Source organism: Schistocerca cancellata, chromosome 4 (assembly GCF_023864275.1).
Source record: "Schistocerca cancellata isolate TAMUIC-IGC-003103 chromosome 4, iqSchCanc2.1, whole genome shotgun sequence".
In the NCBI taxonomy this organism is placed as follows: domain Eukaryota; kingdom Metazoa; phylum Arthropoda; class Insecta; order Orthoptera; family Acrididae; genus Schistocerca; species Schistocerca cancellata.
In genome coordinates this window covers 938,088,709-938,106,653 of record NC_064629.1, presented here as the reverse complement: position 1 = coordinate 938,106,653, position 17,945 = coordinate 938,088,709, and the positions used below count along the sequence as shown (strand labels likewise).

The 17,945-nt window shown below is 41.7% G+C and overlaps 1 protein-coding gene across 6 annotated transcripts in view; it reads right to left on the bottom strand.

Annotated features, from left to right (window-relative positions):
* The window catches only part of LOC126185133 (biotin--protein ligase), a 360,657-nt gene that overhangs the window by 118,459 nt on the left and 224,253 nt on the right, over positions 1-17,945 (bottom strand). For all 6 annotated transcript variants that reach the window (XM_049927960.1, XM_049927964.1, XM_049927963.1 and 3 more), the window contains one exon: positions 1,984-2,149. In XM_049927960.1, the coding sequence (XP_049783917.1) occupies positions 1,984-2,149 (166 nt within the window). The remainder of the gene's footprint in view (positions 1-1,983; positions 2,150-17,945) is intronic.

Below are 17,945 nucleotides of genomic sequence, written 5' to 3'. Positions count from 1 at the left end.
AGGTAGAGGAGATGGACAGAGAGAGTAGGGAAGAGGAGATGGACAGAGAGAGTAGGGAAGAGGAGATGGACAGAGAGAGTAGGTAGAGGAGATGGACAGAGAGAGTAGGGAAGAGGAGATGGACAGAGAGAGTAGGGAAGAGGAGATGGACAGAGAGAGTAGGGAAGAGGAGATGGACAGAGAGAGTAGGGAAGAGGAGATGGACAGAGAGAGTAGGGAAGAGGAGATGGACAGAGAGAGTAGGGAAGAGGAGATGGACAGAGAGAGTAGGTAGAGGAGATGGACAGAGAGAGTAGGTAGAGGAGATGGACAGAGAGAGTAGGTAGAGGAGATGGACAGAGAGAGTAGGGAAGAGGAGATGGACAGAGAGAGTAGGGAAGAGGAGATGGACAGAGAGAGTAGGGAAGAGGAGATGGACTAACAGAAGATTGGAATAAATGTATACCTGGGCAATGACAGATTTATCAGCTAGTAAATAAATAAATAAAACATTTTTTTATCACGCATCATAGTTATCCTATTTTTTTCAATGTGGGTAGACGTCTGAAGAGTGAAAATGGAAAATATTCTAAGTGCCAAATCTAAATTTTTTTGGGAGAATGAAAACAATGTATCTCTGTTTGTAAGCAACTTATCTGTATCCAAAAATTTGAGAAAGAGTTACACCACAGAATTATGTTGTTCACTGCATCACTGCAAAAAATCAGTAGACAAATTAGGAAATAAATACTTATATTCCAAGTGCCACCTGGAAACTGAAAGTTGTTACATATTTATTCTTCCATTACCAGCTTCGAACTGACAGGTTCATCTTCAGATGGCTGTTCACGTTCATTTTACATTTTATTGTTGTTGTTGTTGTTGTTGTTGTTGTTTACGTTAGCAGTTGGCTAATATAAAGAACAATAAATTAATATAATCATGAACAGATGGTCTGAAGATGAACCTGTTGGTTTAAAACTGGTATCAGCACCATTTGTGTAAATAATTAACATTATTAACAGTAACAGTGGCTAGTTGCTGTTTTCTTCATGAAATAATCACTTTTTATTCTGTGAATAGTTGCAGTCTCAAAAATTTCAGTTTTTGACAAAACAGCATGAAGAAAGTTTTTGTTCCAAGTGCCATCAGTACTCAAGCATTTTGATTTATTTGTGATAATACAAGTACAGAAATAAAGCATTAGATTTTTTAACTAGTAGAATTGTAATCAACAAAAATCACATCTCTTTTATTTTTGAACTCCAGAGGGTAGCACAGCTTGGCATAAAGACCCTGCACCACCACTAATGCATGTTTGAAAGACTTTCTCCATGGTTTGGCACCTGCATCAAGTCTACAGACTAACATTTCCAGGCACATAAATTAGATTGAATTCAATTTAAGTAAATTTACTGCACAAGTGAAATATGAGAAGGTATGCAATGGCCTGCACGGTTGTTTATAGCACGGAACTTGACTTTAGACTGGTTAATATTCGAGTTGGTGGTGGTCAGAGCGGAGCTACTACAGCTCTTGTTCACTGTGATGATTCTACGCCGAATACTAAATTAGAGAGGCTGGACTGGTAGCATTATATCAGCAGCGAAACACTCAATGTGAGGGGATTTATGTACTAACAGCACATGTAGAAAACCATTATTTTAAATGACACATTTATTGACACTGGAAATGCTTTTTAATGAGTGATACTAAGTGGTAGTAAGAGCAACTCAGTATAAGGGGCTTGAAATGTGCTATACGATTTCCTTCTTGTAAATCCTAGCTATTATAAGATCAGTATGTAGCACCTAGCTTCTTCAAGGTAAATTTATTTTATTATCAATATTCATATCAGTGATGAAAATAAGTAAAATGCTAGCAAGTACTTCCCACCACTATGAAAGGAATGTTAAAGAAGAAATTGAATAACAACAATCTATTTTCAAAATAAATCCATATGCAGCACTTCTCCAAGGCTACACAAGCAAGACCAATACTGACCTGAGAGAAGATAAACCTTCCACCACAAGCTGCAGCTGTAGCCATAATTAATGATGGGGTGTGCCAAGTCTCCTCAGCTCCAAGGATCTCAATCTGGAGTTCGTGAGGCACTCTGTTTTCATCATATACCAGAACTACTGATGGAAGTTTCTCTGGTGGATTTCTCCTGTAGTGGGGAATCCACAAAAGCATCAATATGATTATTGAAAATGAGAATAATGAAATTTGAATCAGTGGGAGGTCTATGTTTGCAAAATGTATGAAAAGCAAGTGCAGTTTAAATTTTAGGTACTTTTTTGTATTCAGTAATAGTATTCATTTTATTTACTGGTAACATACAATATTAAAACATATGCTGTAAGTTTTCAATTTTTTGACAAAATGTTTAATTAAGAGCTACCATTTTAATAGCTATGGTATAATGTTACTCAGAAAAACTGTTCTTACAGAGAGCAAGTCTTATTGTGCATGTATGAATTTGAATACAGGCTCCAATACAGAGTTGCCCATATCTCATTGTAGATACCTCAAGTGGGCAAAAGTCTTCAGATATTCCAAGGAATTTGGTTTTTGTAACATCTGGCTATTCTTGCAAGGATATAAGTATAAAGCGCACAGTGCACTTAAACATCACTTTTCCATGAGAATGGGTCAGTAAGAGACAGTTGAGAATTGATACCAGACACAATTATATATAGGGACTCATATGTTCAAGAACTACATGAGATATACTTCACTGCGGTTGTGTGTACCAAATTTCATGGCCAATAATGATGTTATGGGTTGAAAACATCATATACTCACTAAATGCTAATCTAACACTAGCAGATCCAAGAAATTAACTCATAACGACCAATGAATTCTACGATGTACTGCAGAAAATAAAATTATACATCTACGTCAAACATCGAAGAGGACTTCACCTACAGCTCAGGTAGTAACGTCAGTACCAAAATCATACACTGGGATGGAACAGAACTCGTTTTCATTGTTGTATCTGCTGCCCTGAAGACACTGTCTACTAAACTGGGTGCCTGACTTCAGTTACAGTGATACTGACCATAAAATCACTATTCTGTTAGATATTTGTCTTTTCCACGGACCATAACAGTGATCTTTTCTAACAACTTGGAACAAGTACATTTATAATCATAATACACTGTTAAAAAAAATATTGTTAATTTGATTAGAGTTTGTTCTGCTGACATGCCCACAACCCAGAAGGTGGTGCGTCCAATTGTTGTTATGGAAAAATATGGCAATAACTGACTATTTAAAAGATTATCTTTTGTATTAATCTTCAGACACATTTCAGTTTTTAATGCAAATCATCCTCCCCCCATGCACGCATCTGCACGTACACACTGACACACACACACACACACACACACACACACACACACGCACACACGCACACACGCACACACGCACACATGAACGCGTGCGTGCGCCCGCACACGCGCACACACACACACACACACACACACACACACACACACACATGAACACGCGGGCGCGCCCGCACGCACGCACACGCACACACACACACACACACACACACACACACAAATACACACACACACACACACATGCGGCCCGCACATTGTGTGTTAGGTAGGGAACCATTACTATTGTCATGTAGAAGACAGTGTAATTAGATGAATGACGGAAACTAACTTCACTTAACGAAGGTTTATTTAGGACTTGCACATACAAGAGTGCGGAGCAAACTACAGCCGGTCAGAACACATTCAGTATACAGAAAATTCCAGTCCAATGGTTCTTGATATTTGTGAATACTTCTAGAATGTACTCGAACCGAATATAAAAATTAAAATTGTACAGTCCAGGTGAGTTTTGAACTCATGACACTCCATGTAACAGTTTAGTATCGTAACCACTACACTACGGTGCTACTCAGTTGCTTCTGCGACGTTGCTCCTCTCTTAAGAGAACAGCGTCTCGGTGTTACGTCCTCCTAGTCCAGGAAAGAGTCATTGGTCCTGTATACTCCGACTCCCGATGACTGATGCTCGCCCTGGTGGTGATCTTCTTAGAACTTCTTTTGCTGCTACACTCTTCATCACCTTTCTGCTTGTTGCCTGTCGTTGGAGCTACGAATTTACCCTGTGTTGTAGGATCCTTATAGGGCTTCATTCGAAGGATGTGGACCGTATCTCTGAACTTTCGTCGTCTTGTGTTGGGGTCGAAATCTTCAACTTCATAAATAACATCACACAACTCTCTTACAACCTTATAAGGTCCAAAGTAGTGCCTGAGCAGCTTCTCAGAGAGACTAACCTTCTGAACAGGAGTTAAGATCCAGACGAGGTCACCAGGCTGGTAGACAACAGGGCAGTGGCTCACGTCATACCTTTGGCGATCGTTTTCTTGAGCCTGCAGCATGCAGAGTAGAGCTAACTGCCGAGCTTCCTCAGCTCTGGTTAACACTTGGCCAATGTACTCATCGTCCACGTCATCACGATGTAATGGAAACATAGTGTCCATCGTCGTAGTCGCCTCATGCCCTCGCGCCAGGAAAAAGGACGTAAATCCCGTGGTGTCTTGTTTGGAGGTGTTGTAGGCAAATGTCACAGAAGGTAGCACCTCTTGCCAGTTGTTCTGCTCAACACTGATGAACATTGATAGCATGTAGGGCAAGGTCTTATTAATGTGTACAGTAAGCCTGTTAGTTTGCAGATGGTAGGCAGTCGTCATGTGACGAGTAATGTGTCACCGACATTTTAACGCTGTCACAAGATTCGACTGAAAAACTTTCCCTCGATCCGTAATTAATGACGTTGGGGCACCGTGTTTTAATACACCGTCTTCCACGGTGAATTTGGCTATGTCGGATGTTTCGGCTGTTTTCACTGCTTTTGTAATGGCATGGCATGTCAGCTAATCAGTGCAAACAATAATCCATCTATTGCCACTAGCAGACATCGGAAATCGACTGAATAGGTCAATCCCAACATGCTGGAAAGGCGTTTCTGCTGATAGAATTGGTATGAGTCGGCCAGGTGGTTTCTGAGGGACTGCCTTTCTCCTCTGGCACTCTCGACAGTGCGACACATAGTGACGGATACTTCTAAATAAACCTGGCCAGAAAACTCTTGCGGATTCTATCATACTTCTTAATAAAACCTAAATGTCCGGCCTCAGGTGTGTCATGGAATTTCTGTAGGCTAGAACATGTAAGCGCATGTGTTTAGGAATCACTAGTAGCCACCTCTTTCGAAACGGATCAAAGTTTTTCTTACTGGTAGCCACCTCTTTCCAAACAGATCAAAGTTTTTCTTGCAAAGTAATCCATTAACTACCTTAAATTGTCCTTTCACACCCTCTGGCTGATTTAAGGCAAGCATAATTTGAGATATCTTGGCATTCTTCTTCTGCTCAGCAGAGAGATCACGGAGTGCAGCGACACAGTCACTATCTTCATTAAAGTCTTGATGGTCTTGCACAGGGTTTCTTGAGAGACAGTCGGCATCTTGGTGTTTTCTTCCACTTTTGTGCACTATGGTAATGTCATACTCTTGAAGACATAGTGCCCACCTGTCGAGTCGTCCTGTTGGATCCTTAAGACCTGCCAACCAACAAAGTGAAGTGAAAGTCTGTAACAACTGTGAATGGCCTTCCATAGAGATACTGTCGAAATTTGCACATGACCCAGATCACAGCAATACATTCTCTTTCAGTAGTTGAGTAGTTTCTTTCAGCTTTTGTAAGTGTCCTAGAAGCATAGGCTATAACCTTATCTTTTCCATTGGAAATTTGCATCGGAACAGCAATGATCCCATACCCACTGGCATCTGTGTGTAATTATGTAGGTGCTCTCCCATCATACAGACCAAGTACAGGGTCAGTCATCAGGGCCTTTTGCAGCACATCAAAAGTATGTTGTAGAGCACCACCCCAGATGAATCTAGCATCAGCTTTTAACAACTCTTCGAGCGGCCTGGCTTTGATACAAAAGTCTTTGATAAAATGACGGTAATAAGAACATAATCTGAGGAAGCTTCTAACATCTCTAATACTTTTAGGAATAGGAAATGCCATTATAGATCTCACCTTTTCTGGGTCTGGCCGCAGACCTTCGTTTGACACAAGGTGTCCAAGTATTTTGATTTCTTTTGCTCCAAAGACACACTTTCTAGGATTAAGTTTCAGTCCGGCTTGTTGGAGACACTTAAGAACGGCCCTCAGTCTTCTTATATGTTCATCAAATGTCGCTGAGAATACTATAATGTCATCTAAATAACAAAGACACATTGTCCACTTCAGGTGCCTTACCATCCTACTCCCAGACAAGGACCGCTGGTGACGACCGTGGGCTCTGCGAAGGCTGAATGATGCCATTCTTCACCATTTTCTCTACCTTGTCACGAATTATTTGATGTTCCATTGCTGACAAAGGGTATGCTCTCTGGCTTACTGGTTGATGGTCTCCAGTGCTAAACCGGTGCTTCACCATCGATTTGTCTAATTTGCTCTTCACCTGTGGATTGAAGCATTCAGAGATCTCTTGAAGAATGGCAAGTAGCTTCTTCTGTTGTTCCTTAGTGAGATCTGGTGATAGTCGAGCTAGAAGATCTCGTCTCGTAGTGGTAGCACTAATTTCGCACACAGTCTTGGCATGGGAGGTATGTATGACGCTCTCCTGTTCTTCAATTAACGGCTCAGCGGTTGCTATGCACACGCATCTCGGAAAGATCTGCGGTTCTCGGTGACAGTTAACTATTAACAATTCACCAAATCCGTTCTTAAACGAGATGATAGAGGCTGGGATGACAAAGTTACTGTTCAGTGGTATGCTCCTTTTACCTTCCACTACAAGATCCATTGGTTGATGCATGGCATGACACGTGACAGTTACCTTACTAGCAGTGACTGCAGGAATGATCACTTCATCCAGCACAAAGTCTCCACACACTCGGATGTGCATCTTCCTGTCCACTGTTTCTCATCTCATCTAGCATAGTCTTTGAGCGACCGCAACCTATAATTTCCTGAGAAGCTTTCAAAAAGTCCCATCCGAGAATGACGGCATGACTATACTCTTTTAAGTCAATGAATTCTGAGGGCTGTGTACGGCCTCTTATAACCACACAAATGGTACATCTTCCTGTAGGTTTTACATATTTTTCATTAGCCACCTTGAGCAGAGACATTTTGCTGTCGACAAATACGGTTTCCTGCAACTGGTGACGGTACTTCTCTGAAATGACTGAACATGATGCTCCGGAGTCCACAAGAGCTTGGGCTGGTCATCCATCCATTAGGATATTGACATAGTTTCCTTTCATTTTTGTAGTGATTGATGGCGGAAGATTTTTCTCTTCAGCAGCCTCACCTCCAAGGAAGGTCACACCCTTTAGCTTCAAACGTTGCGGCGGCTAGGTGATCGGCTGGAGCTTCTAAACGGCGATGGAAACCTTGATCGGCGTGTTGGGGAGCATCCTCTTCAGCGGCTAGCTTGCGGCGATGGTGACCTACGTCGTCCTGCACCCACATATTCTTGTTCCTAGCTTGCAGCGATGGTGACCTACGTCGTCCTGCACCCACATATTCTTGTTCATCTTCGTCGACCCAGAGTTGGTGTAGGATAAGATCAGTCTGCTGTCTTCTGGTGCAGGCGTCATCAAGTATCCGCTGCCTTTCTCGACAATAGCGCACCACATGTCCCGGTCGTCCACAGTGTAAACGTACTGGTTGGTTGTCCTGGGTCCTCCAGACGTCAGTCTTCCTTGGTGCCCAAAGAGGTTCCTCATGCGACATTGTAGGAATGTAACTTCGCCTGGGTCTCAACTTTTCCACCGTTTTAAAGGGAAATGAGGATGAGAGATTGGGTTCAATGTCTGTTCCACTTCCTCCCTTATGACCTCTCGAAGAGTCTCGGTTTTTTGCTCGCCGTGCAATCCGAGTGCCTCCTGAACTTCCTCTCTCACTATTTGACGAAGAACACTTGTGAAATCAGTTGCTTCCTCCATCACAGATATCGACACAACGTTTGGAAGCCGTTCAAACTTCTTGTGTGGAATTCTTTTTTGTTGCATTATCTCGATATACTGGCACCATTTTTTGAAGTCGTCTGCTGTTGAAACTTCCTTCAGGAGTAGGGCTTGATACATGTCCTCAGCAACACCCTCCATGAGAAGTGCAACCTTGTCTTCCTCCTACATTCTAGGATCCACTATTTTGCACAGCTACAAGACGTCTTGAAAGCAGGATGCCATAATTTCTCCTGGATACTGTGCCCTGCACTTTAATTTATCTTCAGCCTTTCACTTCTGTAGTTTTGTGTCACCGAAATAGTTGCACAATTTCTGCCTGGAATACTCTCCAGCTTGTGAACTTCTCCTCGTCATTCTCATACCGTTGCTTGGTAGTGCCCGCCAAGTAGAAACATACATTAGCCAAACACATAGTTTCATCCCATCTATTAAATTTGGCTATACGCTCATATACCTTCAGCCACTTGTTTGGATCTTGGCCATTGTCACCAGAGAACCTGGAAGGATGTCTCATGTGGTGGCACACCGTTGCTGTCATCGTAACGTCGTTGTCTTCTTCTGTCTCCAGTAGATTGCAATCTGTTGAATATGGCTCAAACTCGGGTTTCTCGCCACGTAAACGGCAGCTCTGTCACGGCCCGATGCAAGCCACTGTGGCGCCGATAATGTACGCTACTACAAGTTCCAATACCCCAGTGTCTCCACCAGAATAATGTCACGTAGAAGATGGTGTAAGTAGATGAATGACGAACACTAACTTCACTTAACAAAGGTTTATTCAGTACTTGCACAAATAAGAGCGCAGATCAAACTGCCTCCAGCCAGAACACGTACAGTATATATACAGCTAAAGAACATTCCAGTTCAATGATGCTTGACATTTTTAGATACTTCTAGAATGTACTCGAACCGAATATAGAAATTACAATTGTACAGTCGAGGTGAGTTTTGAACTCACTACCTTCCATCTAACAGTTTAGTATCATAACCACTACAGCACGGTGCTACTCAGCTTCATCTGCAAAGCTATTCACAACATACATAAATGAATTGGTGCATAACATTGGGAGTTTCATGAGGCTATTCACAGATGATGCTACATTCCACTCTCAGCACTAACATATGCAAGTTATTTCCCTTGAAGGAGGAAATAACCATTATTATTTGATGAATCATTGAAGATCAGTCACTGGGAATGATAAAAACTATAAAATATCTATGAGTACATACCCAGAGTGAGATTAGGGGCACAATTATATAAAACTAGATGTCAGAACATTAATTTAAAAAATCATTCCCATCTTTCTCACAAGAACAAATCTCCAGACTCCTGATCTGCTCTCTACAGTAGTTTCTGCTTTCTAGATAAGCTTCTAAAAAATATTGCTAAGTTTTAGCTGACATTTTATGTAATGTAGTCAACACCGATTTTTTATCAATTCACCAGTATATTGAGCAAAATCTTACATAAATGTGTGTGTCTTCTGGGTTGTGTTCACTCCTTATAACTGCTGCCAGAACGAGAAGAAAACCAGTATTTTTTGTTTTTCTTCTTTCATTTGTGGCAAAAATGAAAAGGAGTTGGCAGCAAAGATATATTTGCTCAAGTAGGTGCCTAATCAATATCAGAAGAAAGATGGATGAAAGATAACAACACAAACACTACAACACAGCCATGAAACTAAATGGATTCTGTTATGTTGCAGCTGAGGGAGGTGTGAGGTATCACAAAAAGAATATATAAAAGAGACTCTTTGGAAGAAATCTACGAAAACATAATCCATCCAGAGCTCTTCATAAGTCTGTGATCCTTACCACCTAGGTTTAGGAGTAGTGTAAAACAGTAAAGCTATCTTCAACCAAAGGGTTTGTTAGAACACAACAGGACGGTAAAGTAGGAAGTACCAGAATGAAATTTTCACTCTGTGATGGAGTGTGTGATGATGTGAAACTTCCTGGCAGATTAAAACTGTGTGCTGGACCAAGATTAGAACTCGGGACCTTTGCCTTTTGTGGGCAAGAGCGCTACCATCTGAGCTATCCAAGTGCGACTCACAACCCGTCATCACACCTTCAGTTCCACCAGTGCCTCGTTTCTTACCTTCCAAACTTCACAGAAGCTCTCCTGCAGACCTTGCAGAGCTAGCACTCCTGGCAGAAAGGATATTGTGGAGAGATGGCTTAGCCACAGCCTGGGGAATGTTTCCAGAGTGAATTTTCACTCTGCAGCAGTGTGTGCACTGATATGAAACTTCCTGGCAGATTAAAACTGTGTGCCGGACTGAGACTCGAACTTAGAACCTTTGCCTTTTGCAGGCAGGTGCTCTGGCATCTGGCAAAGGCAAAGTTCCTGAGTTTGAGTCTCGCTCCGGACACAGTTGCCTTTCATGAGCAAGTCCTCTATCACCTGGCAAAGGCAAAGATCCCAAGTTCAAGTCTTGGTCCAGCATACTGTTTTAATCTGCCAGGAAGTTTCATATCAGTGCACACTCCACTGCAGAGTGAAAATTTCATCCCGGTAACATCCCTGAGGCTGTGGCTAAGCCATGTCTCAGCAATATCCTTTTTCCCGGGAGTAGCTAGTTCTGCAAGGTCACCAGGAGAGCTTCTGTGAAGTCTGTAAGGTACGATATGAGGTACTGGTGGAAATGAAGGTGTGAAGATGAGTTGTGACTCATGCTTGGGTAGCTCAGATGGTAGAGCACTTGCTCATGAAAGGTAAACATCCTGAGTTCGAGGCTCGGTCCACCACACAGTTTTAATCTGTCAGGAAGTTTCAAATAGGAAGTGGTAAGTCCTTGCTGTCCTGAGGCCCATGAACTGACGTACCCAGTCATATACAGGGTGTTACAAAAAGGTACGGCCAAACTTTCAGGAAACATTCCTCACACACAAATAAAGAAAAGACGTTATGTGGACATGTGTCCGGAAACGCTTAATTTCCATGTTAGAGCTCATTTTAGTTTCGTCAGTATGTACTGTACTTTCTCGATTCAACGCCATGATTTCATACGGGATACTCTACCTGTGCTGCTAGAACATGTGCCTTTACAAGTATGACACAACATGTGGTTCATGCACGATGGAGCTCCTGCACATTTCAGTCGAAGTGTTCGTACGCTTCTCAACAACAGATTCGGTGACTGATGGATTGGTAGAGGCGGGCCAATTCCATGGCCTCCACGCTCTCCTGACCTCAACCCTCTTGACTTTCATTTATGGGGGCATTTGAAAGCTCTTGTCTACGCAACCCCGGTACCAAATGTAGAGACTCTTTGTGCTCGTATTGTGGATAGCTGTGATACAATACGCCATTCTCCAGGGCTGCATCAGTGCATCAGGGATTCCATGCGACGGAAGGTGGATGCACCTATCCTCACTAATGGAGAACATTTTGAACATTTCCTGTAACAAAGTGTTTGAAGTCATGCTGGTACATTCTGTTGCTGTGTGTTTCCATTCCATGATTAATGTGATCTGAAGAGAAGTAATAAAATGAGCTCTAACGTGGAAAGTAAGCGTTTCCGGACACATGTCCACATAACATATTTTCTTTCTTTGTGTGTGAGGAATGTTTCCTGAAAGTTTGGCCGTACCTTTTTGTAACACAGACATAGAGTTTAATGCAGACTCTCAACCGACCGTGGCGCAACTTGGCATTTTCCATTCTAATAAGTCACTGCTAGAGACGGAAGAAGTGGTAAGTGACATAAAAAATTCTGAGACCTATTGGAGCTGAACCTGCTGATCTGCCACTTACACACTGAGACACCAAACCACACAAGATTAAAACAGTATATTGATAAAACTGAAAGAAGTGTCACATATTTTGCTATAGGGTCACGTCTAAAAGTGTCGTGCAATACTCAATTCAACTTCAATGGCAAATGTTATACAATGTCATAGTAAACGATGATCAGACTTATCGTTAAAATTGCAAGAACTTACGTTTCAAAAAGAGTTCGGCAAAATATTAATTATATTTTATTTATTTGTGCAGCTCAGGGCTTGCTGCCATTTTGACAGCTTGTACGTTTATCATTACAACTGTTCAAAATAGACTTTGGTCCTAAACGTGTCCAGTATGAGAAACATATGCTATAATTAGAGCTCAAACTATGCATAAGGAGAGCCATGCAAGAAGTGTTCAACAAATTCAAAAGTAAAATTATACCTACAGACTTGACAGAAAATTCTAAGCAGTTTTGGTCTCGCTCTAGCTCTGCACACTACTCGGATACACACCGCGGCACCAGGCCGCCAGCAGGCTACACTTCCAACTATTCCACCAATGGTATCTGCACGAGCCAGCCACCAGAGGCTGCCTGCAGAGGGCCTCATGACTTGTGCACACAGCAAGGAATCGGCTGTGTCATATACTGGAGCCCTCCGCTTTATAAGCATGGTGCAGCCGGCACTCGCTCTCGTATTATGTTCGTACTTATTGTCAGCAACAGCTTGTCTCAGTACCTGTATTGTTTCAGTGCTACCATCTGTGTTCTCAGTTGTCGTCTGCTCGTACGTGGAAGAATAAACTCAGGTTCATCGAGGCCGTGCTGTCGTTCGTACCTTACAGTACGATACAAATGGTGACGAGCGTGGGGTTCGCTTCTGTGTGCCCAGTCTATCTGGCTGTTCCTTCAGTTCTCCTGCCCGTGGTGACAGTACTCCAATCTCTCCTCGAGCAGCAGCAGCAGCAGGCTCTTACGGTTGCTATCCTGAACTTGTCTGCCACACGGACTATGCAGGCTTCTATGTTGTCACTGTACCCACAGTCCTTCCGCATTATGAAGATGTGGACGAAGACTGAGAGGCTTAAAAGAAGTGGCTTCAGTTATACTTCCTCACTTTTGGTGTCACTGATGCACATATGCGTAAGGCTTTGCTCCACTGTCGGTTTTCTCCTCAGGTCTACCACCCGTTATGCCACTTAACGCTGCTCCGGGAATCCGTGTAACTTTCATTCAACAAAATGTGTAGTAGTCGTCACAATGCACGCATGTCATTGCAGCACGTGTAGAGTTCAACTGTTGCCGTAAACAGCCCCACCGGCCCTACCGAGCTCGGGCAGCTGAATTCCACGGCCTCAGTTGCAAAAGTCATTTTATTAGTGCTGCTCATCACAATTCCTATGCTGATTTTATAGTCACTGTGGGCACGATTCGGTTGGCTCCTGACAAGGAGGTGCGTCAATGTACACTACAGTGTGAGAATCGTCTTCGGTTGCAGTGTTAAATATTAAGCAATGTTCAAAGTATCTTGTGCTGCTGGTGATCAGATTGAGGCTTTGTTTGACACTGCCGTGGTGGCTCCTGTTCCTGGTCATTGGATGTAGGTCATTTCTCAGGGAGAGGACGAAGTGGCAGGCACACAAATGTGGCCCCTGTACCGCTTTGGGCAGTGTCGGGGCGAACAACAACAATGGCAGCACTCTGTGTGCCCATCTTGCCCACAAAGTGTCACGCAACATGACAGGGCCACATGCCCTAAGCACTGGGGGCCTTGCAACATCTGTAAAAAACAAGGGCACATAGTGAATGTGTGTCATTTCCAGCCGCTGCCACCTCCTGAGGACAACGACATGGTTGTTAATTGTGTGTCTCCAGTGATTATGAATCGTAACAAAATGTTTATCGAAGTGGAAGTGATGGACAAGGTGTTCAGACTACAGGTGAGCATGGGTGCAGCCGTGACCTTACAGAACTCACAAACATATGTGGTTTTGAATCTCTGGTGTTTTATATAGTTGCTTGATGCCTGATGAGTTACAACAATCAGCATATTCCAGTTTTGGGCAATTGATGGCGGCCACTATGTATAAAACTGTGGTTCATTCCTGGACCTATCTGGTAGTGGATGAAGCTGGCACCACAAACTTGTTCGGTCTGGATGCTTTCAATACTTTTGGTTTTTCCATTTCAGATATGGTGCACCTCGTTTCTGACCGGGTCCCTTACGAGCAGTTAGAATCTGTGTGTTCAGAGTTCTTGTCTCTTTTCTCAGATGGGTTAGGATGTGCCACTAATTTTGCAGCACACATTACCCTGAAACCTATGGCATGGCCGCTCTTTATCCGTGCAGTGGTTTTGTGTGATCAAGTGAAATCAGAATTGAACGCTAACGGCATTGAAGGTTATACAGCCCATTACGTAGAATGAATGGCCCATCCCTCTCATGACTGTTAGAAAATCGACTGGTCAGCTTCGCCTCTGCAGCAACTTTGAAGTTTCAGTCAACACCCAATCTATCATTGACACCTACTCTTTGTCCTGTCTGGATGAGTTACTGTCTAAACTCATCACGGGCCAATTTTTCTCCAAAACTGATTTATCTAAAGCCTATTTTTAGGTTCTATTGGATGAGGATGCTAAAAGGCTTCTTGTGATTAACAAGTCCTTCGGGTTGTACCAATATCAGCACCTCCCATTCAGTATGGCTAGTGCCCGAGTGATTTTTCGACACTTTTTGGAACAACTGACAATGTCTGTTCCGGGGTGCATAAAGTACCTCAATGACATCATTGTGATGGATGCATCCATGGAAGAGAATTTACATCACTTATGAACGTTGTTCACAGCCTTCCATACTGTAAGGCTGAAATGCAACTTCGCCAAGTCACACTTTTTTTAAGCTACCCATTGTGTGTTTTGGGGTATGACATTTCTCAGGACGGTGTTAAGCCTTTACATCATCATGTTGCTGCAGTCACAACTTTGCCTTGTCCTATAAATGTCAAAGACCTTCAGCATTTTTAGGCAAAATTGCTTACTATCATAAATTTATTCTGAGTGCGGCCACATTGGTCCATCCTCTTTACAAATTGCTCCACAAGAACATTCCTTTTCAGTGAATGTGGCCTACAAGTACGCATTCATGCTTTTGGAGTCTAAATTACATTCTGTTATTTGTTTGGCTACTATCCATACTGGCCACCACCTAGGTTTGGCCATAGATGCATTTCAGTACGGACTCGGGGCTGTTCTCGCACATTGACACATGAGGATGCTTCCGAATGTCAAATAGCTTACACGTCGAAAATACTCAACTCTGTTCTGCAGCACTACTCCCGAGTCGAAAAGGAAGCGCTTGCTATCACCTATGCCGAGGGTAGACAACCTGTGATACCTACCGCCATCTTTTGAATCTCTGTTAATGGCAAAATTTTCTAATTGCCCATCAGTTCCTCAGTAACGGTGATTTATACAGAAGGGAAGAAACTTTCGCTTATAAAATTTATAAAGCAGAGGTAAAGCAAATTTAAGCATATTATTATAACTACTTAGCAAATACTTTATGCCAAAATTTTGTGAAAACTTACTGAAACTGTTTTTAAAATCTATACCACCTGCCATCCACCAGGAAAGCTGGAATGCCCATTAGTAGGTGGAAGGGACCACGTTGACTACAACTGATCTACACCATCAAAAAGTTTCATGTGTTCTTGTACCGGTCTAAGTTCTCATCAGTGATCCAAGCCCTTGATTTTGTTGTTTAATATTTCTTCTTTGTTGCTCAACAAAGCAGCACATCATCTCCATCACTGGGCCGTGTTCCTGTCTCGCTACAATGATGAGATACATTTTCAACTTACTGCACGGCATGCCAATGCTGATGTGCTGTCCCTGCTTTCGTTGGGGCTGGATGCTACTTTTGATCAGGACGAACGAACAGTTTCCTACTACATTCCCAGATCGCAGCGGCTGTCATCACTGACCTGGTTTTGCATCAAGTTGTCCATCTTGTTCAGCACTGTTGGCCAAATAGGCCTTCAGGCATGACTTCTGATCCTTTGTTTAACTATTTTCCCTCTGTCACTGGCTTTTGGTACCTGATGGTTTTGTTCTCTCAGCTACAGATGGGCTGTCACCTATGGTTGTGATCCCAGCTGCCCTACAGTGAAAAGTGCTTCAGCTCCTACATCAGGGACATTGGGAAGGGTCTCAGGTGGCTCATTTCATTTAAAATCACCCAAAATAAAGAAATCTCATGGCCATCATGTCACAGATATTTTTGAAAATTTGGTGTAAGAAAGTACATCAATAGAAAAATGATAAAATAATTATTTTCAGATTTTTTAGATCAAAACTGTAGTCATTTTGAAACGTCTAGCATTTTCTCCATCTGGCGTCAGTACGAAAGGTAGGTTGAAAGTTTTTAACTACTATAACTCCCCTATTTATAAATCAATTTTATTCAATTTGGTGTCATTAGAAAGATAAAAAGGACCAAATATATCAATAAACTATAAAAATGCTGCAAGTGTGCATATAAATATGCGCAAATCTGTAATTAAAGTCATTTTTCAAAAAATTTTTTTTACAAACTTCATGAATTTTTTTCGTCAAAATCACAAGTTTCACCATTTTAAATTTTGTCTCAAAGAATTCCTATTGTCACATATTTCAACATTAAAAAAAAATCAGAAGGGTGTTTGTTCTGTTTAATCATTTAAAACAGAAAGAACATAAATAATAATATACACATTTCATTTTGTGTGTCATACCTAGTAGTCACAAATAATGATCAGTTCTCATAAAACACATTCATAAAATTCTAAAAAGCATTCATTTTTTCAAACAAGTTTTCAACAGACAATATTATGTCTGTTTATATAAACAACCAGTACTTGTGCTTGCTCTAGGAGCAGGCAAAGTCATTAAAATGTTTTCATAAGGTATCCAGCAAACATCAGTGTGAAGTGGCAAAGAATAACTCGAGTAAGGGCCACTTGGACTCATGAACTTAACTTTCGGATCTGTGTGTTCTTCACTTATCTGTAGAATTTTTCCAAGCCACCACAGGTTATCGTAGATAGCTGCAACAAATGTTTCTTCTTTAATTGTGTTAGAGGCAGTGTTTTGAATTCCAAGAGGAACTTGAATGAATTTAGTAGATGATGAAACACACTTTATCAGCAACTTATCATTGAGTGGTTTGAAAAAAATGATTCACTCTTGTCCCAGGAATGGTAGAACCAGTCGCATATCATTTTTGTAACATGTTTGTGAACTTTGTTACCTCCTCAGTTGTAATATAAAAGGTTTCTATTCCTGGAACATGAGTTTTGACAAATGTAAACAGATCTTTTGGACTTAAAATGTGACTGTCATATGGACGCTGTAAACTTGTTCTTGTTGCTAAACGTGTAATAGTACCACCAACTCCACCACATGCATTTTTGCCATGACTAGTGGCAAAAAATTCCATTCTGCAGTTACTCCATGATCTTGCTTGTGATGACACAAATCTAAAATGTCCTTAAAGTTTTTATATTGTGCAGAAATGCCATCACTGAAGTACATAACATGTTGGATGTGCGGTAATTGTTCCAATACATAAGTGAGAGCAGTTTTCTGGGAAACATGGAATGTGTTTGTATCATGCTGCAAACAGTCACTTATACAACACAATGCCATTGACTTAATGCAGTCATCTGTTTTAAAGTACACCACAAAAAAAGGCTGAAGGGTGACTTGAATGTTGTGCCAGTGAAATCCTCACGTAGCATCCTGAAGCAAACAGGTATAGTTCTCTGCAAAATCCACTATGATGATGCATGTAGTATCAGGGAGGGTTTATTTGCTTGAATTGAAGTAGTGACATTGAGATTTTGATACATAATGATGTTGTGTTAAGTTTTGAAGTTTTTGCATGAGGTACTCAACAAATTCATCGGTCGTCTTCATTAATGTCTCCAGTGTAGATCGATCAATTTGCATCCATTGCTTGAAAACAACATTTCCACAATCTTGTAAGGACTCCAGCTCCATTAAAAAATTGCGCAGTTCATATTTGTCAGGACACCGAGAACAACGATGCAGCATGCACTCCTTGTTTTCCAGATTGCACACAAGTTTCTGTAGAAGTTCAGTGTATGGTTCTTTCACATGTGCAGCATGCATTAACAGTTTTACATTTTGGTGATTCGTGCATACACATATGTTT